The following is a 26,216-nucleotide window of genomic DNA, read 5'->3' on the forward strand; positions in this document are numbered from 1 at the left end:
CTTCCCAGAATTCCCAAGCCAGCATGGAATTAAAAAAAGCAACATTCCTTTGCCCTGAGCACATTCAAGTCTAGAACTCCAGCGGCCTTGCTTGGTGCTTGGAAATGAAGGCCACAAGGTGCCTCTGCTTTGGGGTAGGATGATGAGACCCATGCAGAGCAAACCAGCTTTCCTTGTTGGCTGCTTGGCTGTGGTGATGTGCTCTTTCTCAGCTGCTGCCCAGCAGAGAGAGAGAGGAAGGAACCAAGCAACACTGCCTTTCAGGTAACCTTGGCATCCCATGCCGTGCTCGCTGGGGAAATCTCGCTTCTTGCTCGTGGTCATAGTATGCCAATGAACACTTGTCTCCCAAAAATCAAATGTCAAGAACATAAACCACATAAATCCACGGCCTTTTTCAAACTAGGAAAATCTACTGCCTTTTGCAAATCAAACCTATGAAGGACTGTCTTGCTGCCATTCTGTAAAGCAAGAATGCAATCGTAAGAAGTAGGGGAACAGTACATAATATTTTCTGTTACTTTTTGGCTGGAACTATTTCTAAGTGGTTGGTGCAAGTGTGCAGTGTCTTCTTTTAACCCACAATGTTTTGCAGTCAGAGAACTCTGAAGTTAGAAAACTGCAAGGGCGAAAGTGTGAAGACGGCTCCTCTTTGAGAGCGTCCTGCATGGTAAGGGCTCAAGGTAGCCTTCTTAGCCCGGGGAGGCTCCGCCAGCAGCTTGGGGAGTCCCACAATGCCCAAAAAGCATCAATTCACAATCTTAAGTGGTTTCCTTGGTAACAGCTGTTACCAGTTTTCCACCAATCAATGGCAAGCGGGGCTGGGAGAGTCAGTGTCCTACATAAAGAGTCAGACACATTAGCACGCTCAGTCGAGGGCTTATTCCCTCTGCGGACAGGCTCAAGGAAGAAGCCATGATGGCTAAAGGGATAGGAGTCCGGCCTGCTGCACCCAGGAGGTGGACCTGTTCCTTTGCGGCTCTCTTGCTGCTTTGCCTGGCTGTCCAAGCAGGTAAGGGGAAGGGCTGTTGGGACAGACCATGGCTGGGTGAACAGGTTGGGCTGAGATGTCACGAGGACCATTTGCGATGTAGCGTAGAGGGGGTGTGTGGTTCAGAGCCACAGAAGTGCTCAGAAAGCGGGACTCATGTTGCTCAACTTGTAGAAGTGTCAGGAAAGAATTTTTTAAAAGGCATTTTGCAAAACCATCTCAGCCCAGGCAATGCCATCATTAAACAACCGCTGAGAACAGAGAAGAACAGAATCTGATGTTCAAGCACCATGTCTATTACCACTATAAATTTTGGTCTCTGTGTTTAGTAACTCAAGTAAATGAGGACCATGTCTGTACCGCACCTCAGAAAATGTGTTTATACTGCTGACCTCAGGGCACGGGAGAGTTTCCTGAGGTTACACAAAGAGCCTGCCTGAAGAACAGAAGCTACTTTGTTGAAGGTGTGGGGTTACTCCCAAGTTACTGGACCTTACCGCTAGAGGACAAGACTAACAGGTCATGTTAATTTAACTTGTGAGTACACTGAAATGGTAGCGCCTAGCGGACACTCATTACAACCTTGACCTTGAAGGTCCAGCCTGTTCCACTCTCTGTTCAGAAACAATTACTGATAATTTAAACACTGCCCAAACTATTAGTACAAGTGAGATATTGATTTCTTTACTGGCTTCATTATAACTGTAGTAGAAAAGGAAGAGGAGGATAAACCTGAATGATGATAACAGTAAGTGTGTGTGTGTGTGTGTGTGTGTTTGTGTGTGTGTGTGTGTGTGTGTTTGTTTGTTTGTTTGTGTTTGTGTTTAACTGTATATCTATACTTAGAAAATGCAAGACAACGGAGAAAATACAAAATATTCAGAGAACATAGTAGGTTTAAGAGAGAGAGAGAAAGAAAGAAAGAAAGAGAGAATGAGAATGAGAGAGTAAATATCCTGTATTTTTATGTTCAAGATATTTTATATACAAATGGAAAACGTCCGGTATTTTCACTGTTGAATTTTGTGCAGACCTTTTAGAAAAGCTGCTTCTCTCATTTCCAATCTCCAACTTAGCTTGGTTTAAATGTGCCGTGTGTGTGTCCAGAAACAGCTAATCCTCTGTATGAGACAAGGATTTAAAAGATATAATATGTGAGCCAGATTCAATGCAGGCATAAGAAGGGGCAAAGTGGGTGCAAAAAATCAAAGGCGACGTTACGGCTCCCTGCCTTTCTGAGCCGTACTGCCCATGGACAGGAACACACAGAAGTTCATCACTAGAGCTTACCGGACAGCTTTTATGAGCTCGTATCTAGCTTAGTATCATGTAGCACCCCCCCCCCTGCTTTGTGCTATGAATCGGGGTATTAGGAATGAGACCTAAGCATTGTGTTTGGTTAAATGTGTTACGGAGAAAGGTGTTCAATGACAAGTTTGAAGGATGGAATCATGTCACAATATTGTTGTTGGTTTTTTTCCCCTCCTCACTCAGATTTTAAAAGGAGGTTGGTCTTTTGAAGAAAATGTAACGACCTCTGCTTTAGTAGAGCCAAAGCAGGAGGTAATCTCATTCACATACTATGCTTAAATGTGCAATAATAAATCGATTCTGTCATGTGTTGGAGCTGGTAGACTGGTTCACTCAAAGAAACAGCAAACTGAATTAAAATAAATGCAGGGAACCACAAAGAAAGTCAGACCGGGAGGTGGATTTTTCACTCTAAAGCTGAATAAAGGATATTTTGCAGCAGCAAATTTGTTTTCCTTGCATCGTCTATGGAGCAAAGAGTTACAATTGCATTCCTTTTACAAGAAACATCAACAAAAGTGATGTTTTCATGGGAACTGCCACGTTCCTTGCCTTTCCCTTTAAGCAGCTCTTTTCCCACCCCATTGCGCTTCTTTGTCTGTAGCGGGGGTAGGATTGCCTTTGGATTTTAACCTTTTATCCTTGCCCAAGTTAGACTGGGCTGCAGAAGCAAGCCAAGATACAGAGAATATGAACAGGCTAAGCTTTCTTTCCCCAGGGAGGCAGAGAAGTGTAACTTGGCTCACCGCAAGCGTTTAATTCATCTGGTGGCAGTGATTTCATTGAGTTAATGATGGCTGTGAAGCTGCTGGCACAGATCCAATTCCCAAGAGTAATAAAACGAATGGTCTGATACCCACAAGAGCTAACTAGGCTTAGGTGGCACAGGAAGGGGGAGGCATGTGTGTAACTTTAATTACCAACCTTTGTGTGAAGAGAATCAGAAGGGTGCAGATGTGGTACAGCCTTGAAAGATTTTTGTGGCAGTCTTTGCAATTTGGACAGGCTTTCTAGAAGCCAGAGACTTTTTGAGACATACCAAAACTTTGAATATACTTGCCTTTGGTTTCATTAAAATGTAATTAGTTCATCAACTTGGAAAGCCTGGAGTTGACCAAAGACTAATAATCCAGGAAATATAAAGAAATATAAAAAAGAACATGTCACCTTCCTTTCACTGGGACAGCTAAGCTCATGCGTTGGCTGGATTAGATCCATGAGTTTCATTAAATGTGTTTCAGTGTGATACCAATATGCACTGCAGTGCTTGTTGTGCACATCACACTATATGTTGCTGTGTGCTCTGCTTTCTTAAATGTGTTATGGTGTGATCTGCAGTAGCCCTGTTGGGATTGGTTTCCTTTGGATGGGGGAGTATTTGATACTTTTTTAAAAATATGTTTGATTTATTTACTATAGAGTATAAAAGGAGGCAAAAAGCTAGAACGTCCGTGAGGCAGCGGATTCACTACAACCACCCTTCATTGTAATACTTGCACCAAATCACACCTGTTTCTCAGCTTATGTTTTCTTAGCAGCCAACCTCTCTGTTCTCACACATATGCCTACCTGTAACCCTATCCCTACATCACATATGTATCTCTCCTTACCTACAAGTGGGTAGCTTTCTCTGATATCTATTTTCTTCAAAACTCTCAAGCAAGTTTTCCAGCTATCAGAAGACTGTATTTCATTAATGAGCTCCAAATAAGAAGCTGAAGGTTTGCTCAGATGGCATGAAAGGTGTGTGTCTGATTGTATTGGAAAGCGTTGCTTGGCTAGGAGTGGTCTCCCTTAAAGTGACCCTTCCATCCATTGATGAATCACTCCAGCCTGGCCGTGATAAAGAGTAGCCCTATTAATGGACCATAAAGATCCAGCTTCGGCATGCATTAGGCTTTGGCTGGAGAACTAGTGTCCACATGTCATGTGATCACTGGGAAATAGATTGCAGTAGACTGTGCCCTAAGCAATCCATAATACGAGTTTATATGCCCATACAATCACACTCTGAATGGCCATTCTGGCCTACTGTATGAACAAGAAAATAGCCAGGCAGAAGATGTAATGATGATCTCCTGTACTTTTCTGTTCAGTTTTAAATGCCATCTGACCAATAAGAGACTTCAGTGGCCATTACTGTTGGGCACAAATACATCCCCATCAATGGACCTTTATGGCTTTTCTTAAGAGTACGTAAGAATCTAACAGAGTTTAGGTAGGATCTTTGAAAAGGCCCTAGCTAATGACAGATAATAATTAAATCCTAAGAGGGCATGATTCTCCGGAGAAGACAATAATGCTGGGAAAGGTTTCAGACAACAGGAAAAGAGAAAGACCAAATACATGATGAATTTACTTCCTAAAGGAAGCCACATGTTTGAGGTTACAAGAGCTGAACATGGCTGTTGAGGACAGGACACTTTGGAGATTGTTCCTTCATAGGGTTGCTATAAGTCAGAGATGATGTGATGCAACATCATGTAACAACAATTATAGCTGGAAGGGACCCATGACCAATCAATCATCATCATCTTAGAACTGCAGAGCTCTAAGAAGGGACCTTATGGATCCTAGAACTCTGTCAGGGAGGCTCAGTGGGGAATTGAACTCCCAACCTCTGGCTCCATAGCCAAATGTCCAAACCACTGAGCTAGCCATCAGTTCATAAGTGATAATAATGTAATGGGCAGCAAATTGTAAATGAACCCTTTGTAATCTCAGTTTTAAAATGAGGTTACAGTGATGGGTCATCATGCCTGCGCTGCACCATGAACCCAATGCAGAGGGCTCCATAGTCACTAGCTTCAGTTAAAGTGGGTTTCCATCCACCACTGTAAGTCATTGTGCATTGGTTCTCAACCTTGGGGCCGCCAGGTGTTCTTGAACTACAACTCCAAGAAATCCTGGCAAGCACAGTTAGTGGTGAAGGTTTCTGGGAATTTTAGTTCAAGAATATCTGGGGACCCAAGGTGGGGAACCACTGCTGGAGCTTTATAGAACTGGGACAATGAGGAACCGAGACACATTTCCAGTTAAGTATAGCTTTTGGCATACATTCATTCTATGGTTTCAAAGCTGTAATTTGGAGGGGGGGGGAAGGGAAGGAAACCTCTCCTGCTATTAGAGGCACAGACTCCCATCCCTATTAAATGAATTAAACAAACTGCAGTGTAATAATAATGATTTGATTGCTCCAAACTAATGTTGATTCCAACCAGTTTTCAGTTTAGATGAATGAGTGACCATAATTAGTTGAAGAGGAAAATGCAGACATTCAACCTTCGCCTTGTGGCCACAGCCAGAAGTGGTGGAAAACACACAAGTCTAGAGCTCACCTACGCATGTTCCTGTAAAATCCATTTATATTCAGCATCACATCCAGCCCACAGCAAGATTCACGGAGGAGAAAATGGGACAGCTTGCACTAGGCCAAACGTAGCCCAACCCAGGAATATTCTTCACAATGGGAATATTTCTAATCCATGATTAGCATCACTGTGGGCAGTAAAGACGTAAGCAAAACTAGTGCTTGGGAAAAGTAACCTGGTGGACTACACGTCTCGGAATTTCCTTGTAGTCTGACAGGAAACATTTTTAAGCTCTTAAAATTGTCTTTGGGATAAACTCACTTTTAAGTGATCTAGTATCTCCCTACAGACATACACGTTTCCCAGCTGATGCCTCTCTTTAACCAGCTTGTGTCTTCTTGGCCCAGTTCTCTTATGTTATTCTATGTCACACTCTCTGCAGTCCAGAAGGCAGACCTCAGCGGAGATCCCACCGTGGCCACCATCAACCACTCCCTGTCCTTGCTGCAGCGGCTGCAGGAGCTCTTGAACAATGGGAATGCCAGTGACACCACCTTGCGGGTGCGCACCTCTGGCTCAGACGAAATCAAGGTTTTCCACACCCACCAGCTGATGCTCAGCTTGCAAAGTGAGATCTTTGAGAGCCTCCTGCACAACCAAACTGTGCTCACCCTGCATGAGCCACCTGACGGCGCTGCCCTGTTTGAAAAGTTCATCAGGTAAGGGCTTCAACCTAGCTTTTTCCTGATCTAAATCAACCCTGCTGCATTTTCCTACTGGAGAGTCATCTTGGTGCAGTGGTACGGCCTCACCTTGAGTATTGTGTCCAGTTGTGGACACCACCCTTCAAGAAGGATGCTAACAAACTGGAACAGGTTCAGAGCAGGGTGACAAGGAGGATCAGGGGGCTGGAAACTAAGCCTTATGAGGAAAGGCTGAAAGAATTGGGCATGTTTAGCCTTGAGAAAAGAAGACAGAGGGGTGATACAATAGCATTTTTCAAATATTTGGAAGGCTGTCATACAGAGGAGGGGCAAGATCTGCGCTCGATCATCCCAGAGTGCAGGACACGCAGCAAAGGGCTCAAGTTACAGGAAGCCAGATTTTGGTTGAATATCAGGAAAAACTTCCTAACAGAGGAGTACGACAGTGGAACCAGTTACCTCGGGAGTTGGTGAGCGCTCCAACACTGGAGGCATTCAAGAAAAACTCAGATAATCACCTGGCAGATATGCTTTGATTGTATTCCTGCACTGAGCAGGGGGTTGGACTTGATGGCCTTGTAGGCCCCTCTCCAACTTCACTTTTCTAAGATTCTATGAGTAAGTTTGTTTACGCAAACCTCTCCTCTTGTCTTTAAATTAAGTCAAAACTGAATTCCAGTATTTTAAGAAGCAGCACTCTGTACTTATAGTTCATGTACCACTGCTAGGATGCCAGGTTTTTATATCACTAACAACTCAGCTTCCCTCAATCTCTATCGGTTCTTCTGTAACTATGACATACCATCTCCTACTGACACATCCACCACAGATAATATACTTGTGACCTTTCATAGAATCATAGGATAACTGATTTGGGAGGGGTCTATAAGACCATCGAGTCCAACCCCCTGCTCAAGGCAGGAATCCTTATCAAATCAGATCTCACAGAGGGTTGTCCAGTTTTTTTCTTGAATGCCTCCAGTGTTGGGGAACTCACCACCCCTCAAGGTCCACTATCATACTGCTCAAACAGTTGGAAAGTTCTTCCTGATATTCAGCCTAAATTTGGCTTGCTGTAGCTTGACCCCATTGCTGCATGTCCTGCACTCTGGGATGACTGAGAACAAATCCTGCCCCTCCTCTGTGTGACAGGCTTTCAAATATTTGAAAAGTGCTGTCATATTGACACACTAGTACTAATTTTGGACATTCAATCTTCCCCTTATCCCCCTTTCCTTCTTATCATAAATTGGTGTGGTCAAAGTATGCATCTGGAGGATGTCTACCTCTAACCCCAACCCATTTTAACATTTTCTCTCTTTTATTCAGAAAGTTTCTTTTCTTTACGGGAAGGGGGGGAATTTCACCATATTTTCACCCCTTTAGGTGTTTCAAATTAAAAGGCACCTAGAACAAGTCAGGAGTTGCAACCATAAAAATAATGGTATTCCTCCACCTCAGCCACTAAATGGTATGGGGAGATTACCAAGTTGTGGGAGACTCAAGTGTAAGTATAGCCCTCCAAACTCAGGATGGATGCGGGGCATGTGTCTTCTCCAGAACTCTGAAAGTTGCCTACCTTTGTCACAAATGCTAAATATAGCCCCTGCAAAAATATAAATGTCCTGGTTAGAACAAATGGGCTTTTTGTTTCTAACACGTTGGAACTAAGTGTTTTGGATAGCTTGACTGGTGTGACACAAAATACTGAAGGCTCAGAATCACACCTCTGTCACGGGCACAAGGGTGTGTCCCTTCCCTGGCTCCTAATACTGGGCTGTCTTTAGACTGATCGGGGATCAGCTTAAGCCCTACTTTGTGGTGGTCTCTGTTTCCCTGAAGAAAATACTTCACTCTTCTCTCTGGTTATATTAGAATCTCTTTTCAACTATCCAAATTACCGGTAGGTCTTTGTGACTTACTATTGTAATGTGAACTTAGGACTAAAGATCCATTTTAGACCAAATCTGGAAATCTTACATGAATCTGAGCATAAATCCTATGACTTCAAGTTATAAAAACTATTGTCTATGCCCCAGAAATGTCTGTGCCACGGAAAGTCAGATAGTGAGCATGGCTATTATGTAATGGACAGAGCAGTCCATACCGACTGTGCTTGCCTCCTTTCTCTAGATATTTATACTGTGGTGAGATCTCCATCCTCCTCCATCAAGCGATCCCACTTCACCGATTAGCCAGCAAGTATCGGGTCTACAGCTTGCAACGGGGGGTGGCCGAGTACATGAAGAGCCGCCTGGCCAGTGAGTCCAATCAGGGCCATGTGGTCGGTTGGTACCACTATGCAGTGAGGATTGGTGACGAAGCCCTCCAGGAGAGCTGCCTCCAGTTCCTGGCCTGGAACCTCTCTGCTGTGATGAGCAGCGCAGAGTGGGCTTCGGTGAGTGTTGATCTGCTGCTCCTGCTGCTCGAACGGTCTGACCTGGTTCTTCAGAGTGAGCTGGAGCTCTACACTGGGGTCGAGGACTGGGTTGCCACACACCAGCCCGAGGACTCTGTCGTAGAGAGGATGCTGAGATCCCTGCGCTACCCTATGATCTCCCCCAATCACCTTTTCCACCTGCAAAAGCAGTCTCCGGTGATGGTCAAGCACTACAGCGTTGTCCAGGACCTGCTCTTTCAAGCCTTCCAGTTTCATTCTGCTTCGCCAATCCATTTTGCCAAATATTTTGATGTCAACTGCAGCATGTTCTTGCCCCGCAACTACCTCTCGACCTCTTGGGGATCCCAGTGGGTCATTAACAACCCGGCTCGAGATGATCGCAGTACCAGCTTCCAGACCCAGCTGGGACCTAGCAACCACGACTCTGCCAAAAGGGTGACTTGGAACGTCCTCTTCTCCCCCCGTTGGCTTCCGGTCAGCTTGCGCCCTGTCTACTCGGACTCTGTCTCTGGGGCCATCCAGTCTATCAGGATCGAGGATGGGCGTCCCCGCCTGGTCATCACTCCAGCCACCACCAGCTCTGACTTTGCTGGCGTCAGTTTCCAGAAGACCATACTGGTAGGTGTGAGGCAGCAGGGCAAAGTCTTTGTCAAGCATGCCTACAGCTTCCACCAGAGTACTGACGAAGTGGCCGATTTCCTGGTACATGCCGATCTGCAGAAGCGCACCTCTGAATACCTCATTGACAACTCTCTGCATCTGCATATCATCATCAAGCCAGTCTACCATTCGCTAATCAAGGTCAAGAAATAGACGGAAGTCAAGGGGGCGAAGGGAGAAGCAGGACAAAGGGGGCAGGGGAGGGAGAGGGAGAGAATTCCTGCTTGATTTGAAGACGAGGAACAAATCCACCTTCCAGCACAAAACTGGATGGCATAGGCTCTGCCACATTGCAACCCGCAAGGCCTGATGTCAGGAGAGCCTCTTTGAAGAGTTCCAGAGTTTCTGGCACAGAACCCCTGCACCTGCAAATCTGGGAACTTTAAAAAACAGCAACATGAAATTAAGACAATTGAGGTCATGGGAAGGTGGAAAATCCCCTCATCTCTGTTCCTCTTGTTTATGTTTAGCTCCCTTCCTCTTTATTTTAATGATCTCAGGTAGAATGACAGAATCTTGTTGATGCTTTGGATTAGGTAATTCTCAAAAATACCCTCTTAGGAAAGGCTTTGTCTCCCTTACTTCTTTAGAGTCTGCCTTATGCACTCCATGTCACCCCCACGAGGTTGTGGGCCTACAGGATTGCTGGAAGCTGATAGATGTAGTCAAAGAAAGCAGCACAGTGGCAGAAAAATCCCATTCAATACTATTGAAATGTGTTTCTTCTTTTCACTCTTGTTAGTTTACACCTATCGATGATACAGTCACACACAAGAGCCTCTTTTGTCTTATATACCAGCTGGTAGGATCCTAAAGGGGGAGAATGTGCTTTCTGGACAGCATCATACCAACAGAACCCTCTCTTTATTAATGGCATCTGGTTCAATTGCAAATATCTTAGCTAGAGATGGTAGTTCTTAAGTGGTGCGAGTGGCCCTGTTGCCTTTGGTCTACACACCTACACAACCTTTGTCATATCTGGCCATAATTTTTTGCTGATTTTTTAAATACTAGAAAAATCCATAAAAGGTTTTCTGTCAAGGATGTATGTGGGCTGCTCTACCACGGGCAATACCATCAACACATTGGCACTCTGAAATACACAGACCAATGTCTAATGGCTGTCTGTCATTGCTAGTGTCTTGAACATTTTTCACATGCCAGTTGCCCTTCTCAGCACAAGTGCAAATTCTTGATATTGAAGATAATGCAATAATTGGAAAAGAATGAGTCTAGATCCTGTAGCCATGGATGCCAGAACATAGATTTAGAACTGGAGGAAAGATGGACAGATGCTCAGAAGAGACACATGGGTTGCAAATTATGGGGAAGTTAGAAATGCAAAGCTTATGCTATCTCTGCAGGGAATGACTTGCACACAGCCTTTCAAATGGAATACTGATGACACAGATCTCAGAATAATAAAAAAAGGAAACATACTGGAGCAACTATGTGGTGTTTTTAAGACAGGAATAACATCTTGGTTTTGTTTGCAGTGTTCTTCTCAGGGGAGGCCCTTAGGATACTTAACTGCCTTCAAGATAGGAAGTCATTAGTATAACACAGTAATCCTTAATGAGTTATCTGGGATGGGTTGGGACGAAGGTGAAACAGAGCAGGTTTTCAAGAATAATGCAGCAAGAAGGAACCACATTAATTCTTGTAGTGTAGTACCATACTGTACTTATTTTAAAAAGTTATTTGAAAGGGAATAAGAGGCATTTTGACAGGATTTCACAAACCCCAAATTCATGCCACTGTCTTTTAAGCAATCCATGGTGTTTGAAATGCAAATAAACAGTATACATACTAGTGGAGGTTGGCAGGGGTAGAGTTACACCAGATCAGCAGCAAAACTCAGTTGCACAGGTGGCTGTACACCTTGATGAGACAAACAAGTTGTTAAGATACCTTGCTTTGCCAATTTTAATCCCACAATCCCCAACCAGCAGTTGAAATTTAGGGAAGGCAACTGAAATTAACAAGAGCATTACTGAAGAGACTAACAATCAAAAAAGCCACCTAAGAATGGTGTCTATCAAAGTATTCTATGCCGTTTCCTCAGTTTTTTGGTTTCTCATTTCATTGCTAAAGTAATGTAATGTAAATTGATTAGAGTTCTGTGTCTAGTTGCGCTGGCCATATGACCACGGAGGATTGTCTGCAGACAAACGCTGGCTCTATGGGTTGGAAACGGAGATGAATACCACCCCCTAGAGTCGGACACGAGTGGACAAATTGTCAAGGGGAACCTTTACCTTTCACAGAATGTGTTTCTATTGCTGTTTCAGTCTCCCAAATTTTCCTTTTTCTATATATTATACAGTGCTCCTATTTTCAGCCTGCTCATGTTTTCCATGTCTCAACTTCCAGGTGATGGAAACTGGGCTTGTTCCCATCTGTTTGAGATGTTGCAGGCTTTCTGAAAAGTAAGCCTTTCTCCAGCTCCCCCACTCAGTTTATGCTAGCAGCTGACAGCCTGGAAACTATTTCATGGCACAAGGAAGGCATAAAGATTTGAGAGCAAGGTCATCTGTATGCAGAATATGGACTGTGACTCAAAATATAGTGCTTTTTACTTATTACTTATCATGCTTTGTTTCTAATTGAGCCTGGCAAAGGAAAGATTGTCATTCATCTTTAGTAAAGGGAACACTTATCATTTAATGAAAACGGGCTTGTAGAAATCACTGACATTTGGGACTGTGTAATGGGTACTGTATGGATATAACACAGAGCTGCTTAGTTTGAAAGTGAATAGGAAGAAGGACAGGCATTGCTCCATGGTGCATCTCTCATCTTTTGGGCATTCATCACCTCAGGCTAAAGAAAACGTGGACAGGAGAGAAATGACACATTCAGCTTTTGCTCTGTATTGCTGTTTGTTTTGATATATCCACTACAGCCATCAGATGTCATATTTAGAAAGATGATTGGCCAGACAAAGATGGTTCTTTGAGCAAATTGTTGTACCGCATATTCTCATGTATTTCAAGACAGAAAACCCTTGGTCACTCATGAGGCTGATCACATGTATCCTCTTAAAGAACATTAGCTGATTTAGAATAATGGACCTCAAGCATATGCTCTTCTCTAACAGTCTGCAATCCCACATGCCAAGGGCTTCTATGGGCTAAGGATACCTACTAGAACCGTCCATAAGTGCCATGTTATGGAACTGAGGTTCAAACTGAACGTAAGGATCACTTCTCATCTCACATGTACCAAGGAAAAGGATGCCAAAGAAACACTAGCAGCCTCACTGACCGAGGGTGGTTTTGAACTATAAATGGCACCTTTGACTGGTGAGATAGGTATGATTGGCAGTCTTGTAAGAATCAAGAAGACTCTATTCGGGTCACAGATAAGAAAAGCAACTAGGGTAGGATACATCATTACAGTATCACAAAACCTAGGATCTAAGACATCCTCCTGCTGGGCAAAAGTTGCTCCTCTCTTTCTATCACTTGATCACAAAGGAGCATGGACTTCTCTGGTATTAATGTCCAAACATACCTTTAAAAAGCCAGTTCACTAAAATTTGTGCCTCTTTAGAAAATCTTTAGAAACCCTTTAAAAATATTTTAGAAATCCATCACCAGAGCTTCTCATCTGGAGCTTTTTTGTTGGCTGGTTTGGTGCTAATTTAATCTTAATTGAAAGTTTCCAGCTGGGAGACTCAGACAATGGGAAATGATTATGCTGGCGTGTTCTGGCAATGGTGAATAAGTAACCTAAGTCTAAAATCATAATGCACCCATCCAAAAATAAATAAATGACAGAACTTGAGAAATTTAATTTCATATTTTAGCCTTACATAGGGGAAGTTAAAATGATATTTTGCCTTTGTTACATGTCTGAAACACCACTGGGGAAAAGCCTGCTTCAAAACTGGGAAGTCATTTAATAGCTTTTAAAAATAAATTAGTGGAGAAAATGATTCTAAAATAGTTATCTCATTTTGCCATGGATTTTAGAGGGGAGAATGTCTCTCAACCTGTCCATTTATCCTCTGGGAGAATCAAGGTTTTCTCTTCCTCGTTTCATCTCGCTCTTTTTTTTGGGGGGGGGGAGGTGCAGCAGTGTCTCCAGGCAGGACAGATGGAAAGAAATACAGAGGGAATGGACTGAGAAGATGAATTAAAAAATCTTTACAAGGGTGCATCTGACATGGGTAGCTGGGTCTTGTGTGGGAAACTACATGCATCACAACTGGGCAGGAAGGGGAAGCATGGTGCCCTCCGGACAAAACTTGAAGTGACATGCTGGGAGCAGCCAATTGAATACACTGGGGGAGGGAGTGTATTACAATGGTGTACATTGGTGCATAGGAATAAAAGAGCCACACAATCCAGATGTAAACCCACTGCTAGTGGAGATCATGGTCCCAGGCAGCTGGATGCGAAGCATCTCCTCTTTGGCAGGAATGGAGTCTTTGCAACCATAGACAGCAGGAAAGAACACAAGAGGCTGAAAAAGGATTCTGTTAATGTTTTAGGAGGTGGTATTGGGGAAAAAATGCATAGTTCAATTTCCGGTTTCCTCCTGGTATGTCACAGTTCATTAAAAACACAAAAAGCAGCATTTGTAACACATCATACAGACTTCTCAGAATCATATGACTTATCTGCGAAGGAAGCCTCATGACAACCTATCCAATCAGAGACACACCAGAAGGTACAAGTCATCTTAAAAACTTGTATGTTCCCTTCGTTTAACTATGGTTGGGTCTTAGCTGGCAAACAGCTCTATTTCCTCCAATTGGAAAAAGGGCAGTCGAATCAGAGCATGCCATTTCTTTCTCTACCCCTGTGGTCGCAACATGAAACTGTGTGGCTTCACGCGTTCCCCTTCCTACTCCCAGAGACCTCTCACCTCGAGGGGCATTAGGGAAAGGTGCCAGTTTTCAAGGTGCCAATTTGACTACTTAGTTTAATGCAAAAATACTGCCCGCACAGACGGGCTGACCCCTCTCCACTGTCGGATCCCACACGGCTCTTGTGGCACTCTTCTCCCAGAGCACAACGGCACAACACAGCTGCGACACTTCTGTTGAAACTAGGGCTTTGTGCTTGCAGGGTGAGGGGTCCTGCAGTGTCATTGGGGTATTGGCTGCATGGGTGGTCAATCCAGAAACCTGCTTTTTCAGACTGGAGGGTTCAGTCCAGGAGCTGAAACGACTTCTGTGGTGGCAAGAAGGTCTTGACCAGGAACACCTGCAATGAGCCACAAAACCCTTCTGGGCCTGTCCTTTGGGTGGCCACAGCTATTGACACAGTAAGCTCTCCCCTCCCGTAATGTCTTTGGCCACTTTGCTTCCCAGCCGGGGCACCCAAGACAGCTCTCTGGAGCTTCCCAATCAGCTCCAGTCCCCTTCAGTTGTTAGCAGCGTCGGTTCCTGCCATCTTTGCCCTGAGGGTTGGTGCCATTCACGGTGATGTAGTTAAGGCGTGGAGGGCGCTGGTTGGGATGTGAGACTTTCTTAGGGATACCAGTTTGGTTGGAGGTGATAGAAAGAGAGGAGAACTCACTGGGGCCTGAGGGGGGAGAAAAGGACAATTAGTGGAGCCAATATATGTTTGCACTCATAATCAAATACAGTTTTGACATACAGTGGGGTCTTGACTTGAGAACTTAATCCGTATTGGAAGGCGGTTCTCAAGTCAAAAAGTCTGTAGGTCAAGTCTCCATTGACCTACAGTGCATTGAAAACCAATTAATCCCATAACAGGCCGTTTTGTTCCATTTTGTTTTTTTTCTGGTCTGTAAGTCAAATCTCAGTCTGCAAGTCAAACCTAAATTTTGCGACCAGAGAAGTCTGTAACTCAAAAAGTCTGTAAGTCAAGCCGTCTGTAAGTCAAGGGTCCACTGTACTACAGTGCATCGCTTCTCCTCAAGGCTTTCCATGACACAGGAGGCCTCCTGGCTAGACCTTTCTTGTCCACAATAGAGTACAAGGCCTCCAGGCCTTGAACCCTCGTGTGTCTTTCCTCTGCTGCTTCCTTTTTTCTTACTACAGAGAATCCACTCAAAAAGGAAAGTTGGAACGGCACCTTGGAACAATAGCGCTAAAAGCACCCACAGTTCCACTCACTTTCATATCATTCAAACGGCTTTCAGTCCAATAGTGCGACCCTTGCCACTTCCCAACCTTCAAGGATGTGCTGGCGTGTTTCTAACTGTTTAAGATGGGGCCACATCAAGTGCACTGGAGCACAGAGGTTTACTGTGAATCAATGGCACCTCGATGCGCTGCTGTAACTCATGGCCGTTTGCTAAAATAACAGGGAATATGAGGGTGGGCCTCAGGTTCACTCAGGCTCATGTACCTGATGGTGGCAGAGCTGCCGGAAGTCTCACCCGGGATAACTGCCCTGCAGCTTTTCCAGTGCTGCGGGAGTTGTGTGTCATCCCCATCCCCATCATCTTGTGCTCAGAACTGCTTTCTAGCGGATGACGGCGGCCAGCGTTGTTCTTTGGACACGGGAGCTGCAAGAGGGGGAAACACGGAGGACACACAGACTGAGAAGGTGTTTTTCAGGTAGGGGATCTCTCTTAACACAGCATGACCTATTAATACAGTGACTTGGAAGTGGGAAGCCCATTGTATACTCTGCACGACGTGGGGGCATTTGCTGGTAACTGTGCCAGGCATGTATTCTGCAAGAACAGATTTCTCTATGGAATACAGGAGGAATTCGTTTCACTTCCAATAAAAGCCTTCCACGAGTGGGCAACACATGCAAGGGATAAACCCCAAGTACAGTGATGTTCAGCAAACCAGGCACAAGCACAGTGACAAGTACTTTCATGTCCAAACATGTATATAATACACACATATTCCATCTCCCCCCAGACACTCTTTCTTGTGCACATGCACAAGCATCCTTCCTGGCTCTGTGGTCTTCAGGACGGCTGGTGGAGGAAGACTGTGCCTGGGGGGAGGTTGCAACCTCTTCCCACCCTGTGATCCTCTTGCTTCCTGCTGCTAATCATAGCTGAGAAACTGTGAGTTTGATGGGGGGGGGGCTCTGCAGGGGTTGTGGCTTTTACCTTCCCTTCAGCACTTTTTCCCCCTCCCAATCATCCCAATCAATTTGGTTGTTTCCCTTCTTCTAGCAGCACTGAGCAAGCCGCAGTCTTCAGGTTGGTTGGTTTGTTTTTGGAGAGGAGAGAAAAAGCTTAAACACTCTCCCTTAGCCCCCAGCAATCCTGAACAAGGTCACAGAGGAGAAGTAGCAGCAGAAGGTAACAACGGTCTCTTCCCTGCCACCCAGCTAGTGGCTGATCTGTTGGCTGTTGAGGAAAAGTGGGCGATCACGTTGATGGCAGGAGGACATTTTTAGGAATTAAATGTTTCCCATTTCCTTCCCAGGACTCCCACAAAATGAAATGGATTACTTGCATGTCCAGCATTTCCCCTGCATTTACCCTTTTGCCAGGCATCACTTAGAGAACAGCACTGTGGTCATTACAGTACTCATACAAACCCTCTATGCATGCTTTTTTCAACACTTCTGTGGTGTTCAAAATGGGCACAGTAGGCAGTCAAGGAGCTACAGCCTGGGTAGGCATTTTTCCAGCCGAGACCCTCGGAGTGTTTTTGGGGAGCATCTCAGGTGAGCTTTCCCACCATGTGAAGCAAATAAATCTGAAAGCTCGGTGTGTATTTCATGAGAAGCGAGGCTGGGGTTGGAGCACTGGGTGGCACCAGAAAAGCCTGCTTTTTGGCACAGTTCTCCTGATGGTAAACCTGCAGGCTGCTAGTGAAACTCCACCCAGGAGAAACAACACTATGGAAGTTCATTCAGCCTCACAACTAGCTTGGGACAAGCAGTTGGGTAGCCGCCTCAGTTTGCTCCCATGAAGTGGAGAAGCCTGACTCTAATTTGTTGTTGTCCTCGGATACGGAAAGACATACTCTGTGGCCGGTGACCTCAAAGGATCGTGACCGTCGCTTCCTCCTTTTGGCCTCTAGCGAGTCTTCCCTCTTCTCAAGCTTCTTGCCTCCCTTTTTGCTAGCCCGAAGCCAGGGTCCAGGGGAGCGCCTGGGGGCGTTCTTCCTTGAGATGGTCTCCCCGGTGCTGGTGGACAGGTTGTCCTCACTGATGGCGTGCTGCAGGCTGGGGCTGGCCGGCTGGCCGAGAGCGGGCGTCTCCTGGCCGAGAGGGTCCTCGCTCCCGCTCAAGGAGTGCAGGGACAGGCTGCTGTGCTCCTTGGCTGGCTCCCGCAGATTCAGCCGGTCGGACTCCAGCACTCGGGAGCGTCGCCGGGCGGCCTTGATAGCGATGTTTTTGGTACCACTAACTATTTCCTTGCGTTCTGCTAATGGATGCATTAGAGAAAGAGAAAGCACTGTTAAAAGGTACATAAAACATATTTCCATTTATGCTTCATTGGCCCATCTTTTGTGCTGGGCAGAGAGCTGAGCAGCCTGATGAAGGCAAATAGCAGCTTAGAAAGGCAAGGTTGCAAAAGAAAGATAGGTTGCAACCAGCATCTGATCGTGCTGGAAAGGGAGTGATCCACCTTAAAGCAACCCTTCCATGTGTGCAGGAATAGCTCCAGCCCAGCCCAGCCCCCCAAAAAGAGTATTTCTGCCTCTGGACACACACAAAAAAGGTCCAGCTTGGGTATGGAGGGTCGGGCTGGTTTGCAAGCTCTTGTGTCTTATCTGATCTTTGGGAAAGAGCTTGCACTGGACTGTGCCACAACTGGTCCAAATGTGAGCGATGTCTCCATCAGATCAAACCCCCGGCCCGGACTTTTCAATAGCACAAAACTGAAGAGGGTCCTTTCTCTGCATGTAGGGCTGAGCAAAGTGGTCACGGTCACTCACTCCCACATTGGAATCTACAACTTTTCCTAAATTCTGATGAAAACTAGAGTTAATGTAACCTATTGCTCCCACAGAATCTACCTCAGCCACTGACACCTCACGACATGCTTCAAAGAAGGCTGAGGGGAACGGGAGGGAAACATTTAACCCTTAGATGGTTAGTTACCTCCATGTGTCAGGATGCCGTCTGAACAGTGATCACTGCTGTCAGGGGAGGAGTTTCGTTCGCTACTCAAGCTAACCAGACTGTCTCGGGGTGCATACTGCAGAGAGAGAGAAAAAAGAAGAAAAAGGAGGAGAGGGCAAATCAAAACAGAAGCAACTTCCACTGGAGCTGATTGCATGATTACACGCAAAGCAACACACTTTTCTCTCTCTCTTTTTTTTTCTTTGCTATTCCATCTTGGTAATCCTCTCTTTAAATTAATTGTTTTAAATTGAAATTTGTAATTTTATGATTTTATATATTTTTATACTGTTTTGTTTTATTTTGTAAGCCGCCCCGAGTAGACATGGTCTAGAGGGGCGGGGTAAAAATCAAATAAATAAATAAATTTTGATGGCAGATGCTGAGGCGGTAGCAAATGGGAGTCAACCAGTGCACTATTCCAAGGATTTCCACCACTATCATATGCTGACTGTGGATTCACAGAAACATAGAATAGGGTTGGAAGAGGCCTTTAAGGCTATTGACCCCAGCCCTCTACTCAAGGCAGGAATCCAGATCAAAGCAGATCTGACAGACGGTTGTCCAATTTTATCTTGAATGCCTCCAGTATTGGAGCGCTCACCACCTCCCGAGGTAATTGGTTCATTGTCATATTGTCATACTGCCTTAACAGTTAAGAAATGTTTCCTAATATCCAGCCAAAATTTGGCTTCCTGTAATTTGAGCCTATTATTACATACACTCTGGGATGATGGAAACAGATCCTGCCCCTCCTCTGTATAACTATCATTCAACTATTTGAAAAGTGCTATTGTGTCTCCACTCCGTCTTCTTTTCTCAAGGCTAAACATGCCCAGTTCTTTCAGTCTTTCCTCAAAGGGCTTGGTTTCCAATCCCCAATCATCCTTGTTGCCCTCCTCTGAACTTATTCCAATTTATTGGCATCCTTCTTAAAGTGAGATTTCCAGAACTGAACACAGTACGCAAGATGAGGTCCAGTGAGGGCTGTATGGAGGGAAATGAGTGTCTCATGGGATTTGGAGACTATACTTATGTTAATGTACCCTAAAATCGCATCTGCCTTTTTTGCAGCCACATTTCATTGTTGGCTCTTATCCAGTTTTTGATCTACAAGAACTCCAAGATCCTTCTCACTCATAGTATAACTGAGTCAAATATCCTCCATCTTGTAACTGTAAATGTGTTTTTCCCCATAGGTGAAATTATCCCTGTTAAATTTCATTCTGTTGTTTTCAGCCCAGTACTCAAGCCTATCAAGTTCTTTTTGAATTTTGTTCCTGTCTTCCAAGATATTAGCTATGCCATCCAATTTTGTGTCATCTGGAAATCTGATAAGCATTCCATGCACTCTCTCATTCAAGTCATTAATAAAAATGTTGAAGAGCACTGGAGCCAGCACAGAGCCTTGGGGTACATTGTTTGTTACCACCTCCTGGTTTGAGGAAGGAGCCGCTCAAACTCTGAGTATGATTCTGTAACCAATTGTGTATCCACCTGACAGTTGCTCTACAGTATTTAGCCCATGCCCAGTTAGCTTGCTAATCAGAATATCATGGGACACTTCGTCAGAGGCTTTGCTGAAGTCAAGATATATTGTGTCTACAGCATTCCAACTGTCTATTACGGAAGTTACCGGGTCAAAAAATGAGATAGGATTAGTCTGGAAGGATTTGTTCCTAATTGCTGAATTTCCTCCTCTTTCAGCCCAGAAGGGTGTTCTGTAAATGTGGCTGTGCTAGGCAACTGGAGGTCTCTGCAGAGCCCCTCCACTATGAAACACTGTCTCATTGCACCTAAAGGGAGACATGACCCCTCTGCGTATCTGGCTCGTCCCTCTCTCTTGCTCCCACCTCTTGACTGATCATGCCGTTGACACGGATAGGGGGCGGGGCCACTACGGCTGAATTCTTGATCCGTCGAGCCCGGGGACTGGTCTTGAACACCTGACTTGCTTCACCACTGAAAAAAACAAAAACATGGAAAGAAAGGCAGCTTGTTAATACTCGTGCTTGAGTGCAAAGCCAAACGAAAACTTTAGGTACAGACACTCATTGCCACTAAACAGAGCAGCCTCGGTGTGATTACTGTAGGAGGAGCGTGGAGGAGAACCTTTCACCATTTTTGAGGAGTAACGTCAGCTACTTTCCCCCTAAGGTGATAAGGTTCTCAAAGCTCTGCTGTTGGGCAGTGATTCAGGACCCCAGATGCAGTTGGGGATCCAAGAGGGAGAACCGCCCAACGTTTTCCCTGAGAGGGCAAAAATGTACACTCAGACCCCCCCTCCCAATACATACATTTACTGAGCATCTCACTTTTTCCATGTGGCTTTGCAGGCACTCCAGCAGCAACTGGGGTTTATAGTTAGGAACCAACATTGCTTTTGCTTTAATTCAGCCACAAAGCAGTTTGCTTGCAAAAGATCTTTGACTCAGCCTTGCCATTTCCGGTAGCTGAGAAAGGGTGGGCAAGGCCTTCGCTTGAGATAAGCCGAAAATGCACAATTAACTTGAGAGAATTAGCCTGAATGGTTTACTGGGTTAAGGCAGCTTGACCAGGAACAGAATATGCTTGTCATCCTGCTCTCCTCCTTTAGGAGGGAAGGGAGGGGTTGTTTTTACGCTTTTGCTAAGTTCTCCAGCTGTTTGCAAGGAGCAGTTCAGCTCCAGTAATCAGCTGTATCTGTCATGCCTTGAACAGGTGCCTGAGAGCAGTAGGATCTAAGTGCCAGCAATGGCTGATTAGCAAGCCGATCAAGTACGTCCTCCATCTGGAGACAGATGTTTCAAGGTTTGATACAATCCTGAAAACCTGGAGGTTTGCAAAAAAAAAAAAAAAAAAAAAAAAAAAAAAAAAAAGCCTTTCTGGCAGAATGTATGCCCTCAAAAGAAAGAGCTTAACAAGATGAAATCAGTACTCAGGCTGAGAACTGTATTGAGCATGCCTAGCTTCATGCCGTCCCCCCCCCCTTCAAAGAACAGGCAGCAGCCGCTGGATGCCGTTCTGTGACAAATCATTTCAAGGGAGAAGAGACGTAGGAAAAACAGGCTCAAGGCTGGTCTGATTTCTCTGAAGCCTGGGGCCTTCCTGGCGTGTTGCATATCTAGAACACACGGACATACACTCACAAAACATGCTCCATGTGCTATAAGGAACAATCAGGACATCTCCACAAAACACGGAGAGAAACGGATGAGAAATTTAGCGGTAAAGGGAATAATATTTGGTGATAGGTAAGACCGCAGAGGCCCATATTAAAGAGACTAAGCTAAAAGAACTTAATGGTGGAAAGACCTGAGAGAGAGAGGACCTGGGGAATGTAAAGACTGGAACAGCGGAGAAGCAACAGCATGGAGTGGACTGGATGTACTTATCTGCTGGGCAACCTTGCACACGTCCACTTGTCTGATGAGTTAACCTGCTCTTTCCCAAAAAAAATATCCAGTAACCCTCCTGGGACAGAAATAACAGACATTTTGTTTCTAATGTAAATTCCAGTTCTAAAAATCCCATGGAGGGCACTTTTACTTGGGGATGGTGCTTCTCACTGGAAGGATGATGGCTGGCTGCTATTTTCTCTGGGGAGGAGCCATCCTGCCTTTCCCAGATTTGGTGAGCCTGTTTCAGTTTCAAGCTGAAAAGAGCTTCAAGCAACCCATGTCACACATTTCCAGGAGATATCCAAGCAGACCTTACCTTTCCGTCTCGGGAACGAGGGGTGGGAGAGTAGCCCTCCGGGAATCCTGCCATGGCTGCTGCTGATATTCTGAGCCTTGTGTCCTTACACTCTCTGGGTCAGAATCCACGACATTTTCCACTGTTAGTGGGGGAAGCTTTGGCACAGACGTATCCTTTACGACAGAAACCATACATGCGGTGATAACTGTCCAGTTATAGGTAAAAGCAACACAACAATGCATTCTCTACCCAAAACTTATAGCTGATAAAATCAGTTTAGGTAAGAAGGTGATAAGGTGGCTTAAAGACACAAGAAACGCCTCCCTTGGCCTGTCCTTCCGTGTCTCTGGATTTCAGCCTTTAACCATTTTCTGAAGATTCCACTCAAGGGCAGTAATTTGTATAAGTATAAAAAGAGAACAAAGATACATTGTAAGGACTGCCTCTCATTTGAATTCCACAGAAGGAACTTAGATAGTTTAGATCTGGCCTTAAAGCATAAGAACAAGTGGGTCAGAGCCAGACAAGAATTACTAAGGTGTTACTAGAGCAAACAAGCAAGCAAGTGCCACCAAGACTAATTGAGGCAATCAAGAATGTCCTAACTATTGTATAAAAACAAGCCAGTGCAATATATAACAGGAACAATACAGTATATGCATTCCGATGCAAAGAAGAGTGTTCGGAGCTCTACATTGGAAAAACCAAACAGCCGCTGAACAGGAGAATGGCCCACCAGAGGAGGGGCAGTGGCTCAGGACCACAATCAGCAGTGTTCCTTCATTTCAAGGGCAACATTTGATGACCAAGATGTACTCATTTTGGACCAAGAAGATAAGTGGTTTGAGAGAGGGGTCAGACAGGCCATACATGGGCTTATAGAAAAGGTCTTAGATACAATCTGTCTCTTATTTATCATGCTGCCCTTTCATCTGTCCCCAGAAAGATTCGTTCGTTTGGTCATTTAGTCGTGTCCGACTGTTCGTAACCCCATGGATCAGAGCACGACAGGCCCTCCTATCTTCTACTGCCTCCCGGAGTTGTGTCAAATTCATGTTGGTTGCTTCGCAGACACTGTCCAGCCATCTCATCCTCGGTCGTCCCCTTCTCCTCTTGCCTTCACACTTTCCCAACATCAGGGTCTTTTCCAGGGAGTCTTTTCTTCTCATTAGTTGGCTAAAGTACTGGAGCCTCAGCTTCAGGATCTGTCCTTCCAGTGAGCACTCAGAATTGATTTCGTTTAGAATTGATAGGTTTGTTCTCCTTGCAGTCCAGGGGATTCTCATGAGTCTCCTCCAGCACCACAATTCAAAGGCATCAATTTTTCGGCGGTCAGCTTTCTTTATGGTCCAGCTCTGGAAAAACCATAGCTTTGACTATGCGGACTTTTGTTGGCAAGGTGATGTCTCTGCTTTTTAAGATGCTGTCAAGATTTGTCATCGCTTTCCTCCCAAGAAGCAGGCGTCTTTTAATTTCGTGGCTGCTGTCTCCATCTGCAGTGATCATGGAGACCAGGAAAATAAAATCTATCACTGCCTCCATATCTTCCCCTTCTATTTCCCAGGAGGTGATGGGACCAGTGGCCATGACCTTAGTTTTTTTGATGAAAAGATTAGAACCACACAAACCAGAAAGACTGCTGTTAATGACCGTAAACAACCCATGACAATGGATGGAGAAGGATTGCAGAAGTGGAATTAACCCTCACACCCAGTCCTTTGTCCTTAAAGGTAAAGGTCAAGTTTCCCCTTGACAATTTTTGCCCAGTCGTGTTCGACTCTAGGGAGCGGTACTCATCCCCGTTTCCAAGCCATAGAGCCAGCGTTTGTCTGAAGACAGTTTCCGTGGTCATGTGGCCAGCGCGACTTAGACACGGAACGCTGTTACCTTCCCACCGAGGTGGTCCCTATTTATCTACTTGCATTTGCATGCTTTCGAACCGCTAGGTTGGTGGGAGCTAGGACAAGCGACGGGAGCTCACTCTGTCACGTGGATTCGATCTTATGACTGCTGGTCTTCTGACCCTGCAGCACAGAGGCTTCTGCGGTTTAGCCCGCAGCGCTACCACATCCCTTTGTCCTTCTAAGGAGCCTATTCAGATCAGGGGGGAGTGAAACCAATGTGGAGGATATATCAGGGGTCTCCTACCAACTCTCCTCAGACTGAAGAAACAACTTGGATGAGTAGTGAAATGTTTCAGCCTAACAAGAAAGAATTCCAGTTGCCATGACTCAACTTCCAAAAAAGCCAGTGAAGTATGTATGTATGTACGTACGTACGTACATACGTACGTACAGTGGTGCCCCGCATAGCGACGTTAATCCATTTCAGATTAATCGTCACTATGCAGAAACATCGCTAAACGGGACGGAAAAAGCCACAGGAACGCAGTAAACTTGGTTTAATGCGTTCCTATGGCTCCCAAACTCACCGTTCAGCGAAGTTCTTCCATAGCGCCGCCATTTTTGAGTCCTCGGTAAGTGAGGGCAGGGCGCAATAACACTTGCAGTGGCCATTTTGCGCATCCAGCGGCCATTTTGGAACCACTGACCAGCTGTTGAAAAAAATATCGCAATGCGAAGATCGGTAAGCGAAACACTTACCGATCATCGCAATGCGATTTTTGGCCATAGAAAACATTGCAATGCGATCGTAAAAACTATTGCAAAATCCGCATCGCTATGCGGATTCGTCGTTAAATGGTGCACTCATTAAGCGAGGCACCACTGTATGTATATAAGCGGAATGAAACAGGGCTGTGTCCTCACGCCGAAACCTGTTTCGGATCTTTTTTGCTGTCAAACATGCCTTTGGAACTGCAACAGAAGTTGTCTACCTCCGGACTAGATCAGACGGGAAGCTCTTTAAGCTCTCTAGATTGAGAGCAAAGACCAAAATCCAACTGAAATGCATGCGGGACTTCCTCTTCGCTGATGATGCAGCCATTGTTGCCCACTCTGGTGAAGAGCTCCAACAACTCATGAATCGTTTTAGCAAGGCCTGCCAAGACTTTGGATTAACAATCAGCCTGAAGAAAACACAAGTCATGGGCCAGGGAGTGGATTCACCTCCCTCTATTACCATCTCCACACAAGAATTGGACTTTGTGTATCTTGGCTCAATGATCTCTCACACCCTCTCCCCAGATGTTGAGCTGGATAAAAGCAGCTACCATGTTCTCAAGACTCACAAAGAGAGTATGGCTTAATAAGAAGATGATAGCATATACCAAGACTCAGGTCTATAGATCCTGTGTCCTGAGCACATTCCTATACTGCAGTGAATCCTGGACCATTTGTGCAGGACAGGAGAGGAAGCTGAACACGTTTCATATGCGTTGTCTCCGACGCATTTTTGGTATCACCTGCTAGGACAGGGTACAAGGTAGGCTTCAGCAATATGTGGACTGAGAACTCCCTGAAGTACAAGCGGGATTCTGAAGGGGCAGAGGAACTCGAGACCAAATTGCTAACATGCGCTGGATTATGGAGAAAGCCGGAGAGTTCCAGAAAAAGATCTACTTCTGCTTCATTGATTATGCAAAAGCTTTTGACTGTGTGGACCACAGCAAACTATGGCAAGTCCTTAAAGAAATGGGTGTGCCTGACCACCTTATCCATCTCCTGAGAAACCTATATGTGGGATAGGAAGCAACAGTTAGAACTGGATATGGAACAACTGATTGGTTCAAAATTGGGAAAGGAGTACGACAAGGCTGTATATTGTCCCCCGGCTTATTTAATTCATATGCAGAATACATCATGCGAATGGCTGGACTGGAGGAATCCCAAGCCGGAATTAAGATTGCTGGAAAAAACTTCAACAACCTCCGATATGCAGATGATACCACTCTGTTTGCAGAAAGTGAGGAGGAACTAAAGAACCTTGTAATGAGGATGAAAGAGGAAAGTGCAAAAAACGGTCTGAAACTCAACATCAAAAAAACTAAGATCATGGCCACTGGCCCCATCACGTCCTGCCAAATAGAAGGGGAAGATATGGAGGCAGTGACAAATTTTACTTTCTTCGGCTCCATAATCACTGCAGATGGAGACAGCAGTTATGAAATTAAAAGACGCCTGCTTCTTGGGAGGAAAGCGATGACAAACCTTGACAGCATCTTAAAAAACAGAG

At 45.1% G+C, this 26,216-nt stretch overlaps 2 protein-coding genes across 3 annotated transcripts in view; one reads left to right on the forward strand and one right to left on the reverse strand.

Moving 5' to 3' along the window:
* Nucleotides 1–834: 834 nt before the first annotated feature.
* On the forward strand, nt 835–10,822 carry BTBD17 (BTB domain containing 17). Its single transcript, XM_020813191.3, has 3 exons — nt 835–1,012; nt 6,056–6,332; nt 8,451–10,822. Exons 1-3 carry the CDS (start codon nt 916–918, stop codon nt 9,529–9,531), a joined length of 1,455 nt encoding a protein of 484 aa, XP_020668850.3. The 5' UTR covers nt 835–915; the 3' UTR covers nt 9,532–10,822.
* A 3,025-nt stretch (nt 10,823–13,847) lies between these two features.
* The window catches only part of KIF19 (kinesin family member 19), a 47,032-nt gene continuing 34,663 nt past the window's right edge, over nt 13,848–26,216 (reverse strand). The window contains exons 15-20 of one of the 2 annotated variants that reach the window (XM_020813170.3): nt 22,101–22,255; nt 20,258–20,366; nt 18,384–18,480; nt 17,300–17,703; nt 15,708–15,867; nt 13,848–14,915 (exon numbers count right to left, since the gene is read on the reverse strand). In XM_020813170.3, coding sequence (XP_020668829.3) covers nt 14,761–14,915; nt 15,708–15,867; nt 17,300–17,703; nt 18,384–18,480; nt 20,258–20,366; nt 22,101–22,255 — 1,080 coding nt within the window. In that variant the 3' untranslated portion in view covers nt 13,848–14,760. The remainder of the gene's footprint in view (nt 14,916–15,707; nt 15,868–17,299; nt 17,704–18,383; nt 18,481–20,257; nt 20,367–22,100; nt 22,256–26,216) is intronic. The other variant, XM_020813180.3, reaches the window with a different exon arrangement.

This window comes from Pogona vitticeps, chromosome 2, assembly GCF_051106095.1.
Source record: "Pogona vitticeps strain Pit_001003342236 chromosome 2, PviZW2.1, whole genome shotgun sequence".
Classification (NCBI taxonomy): Eukaryota; Metazoa; Chordata; class Lepidosauria; order Squamata; family Agamidae; genus Pogona; species Pogona vitticeps.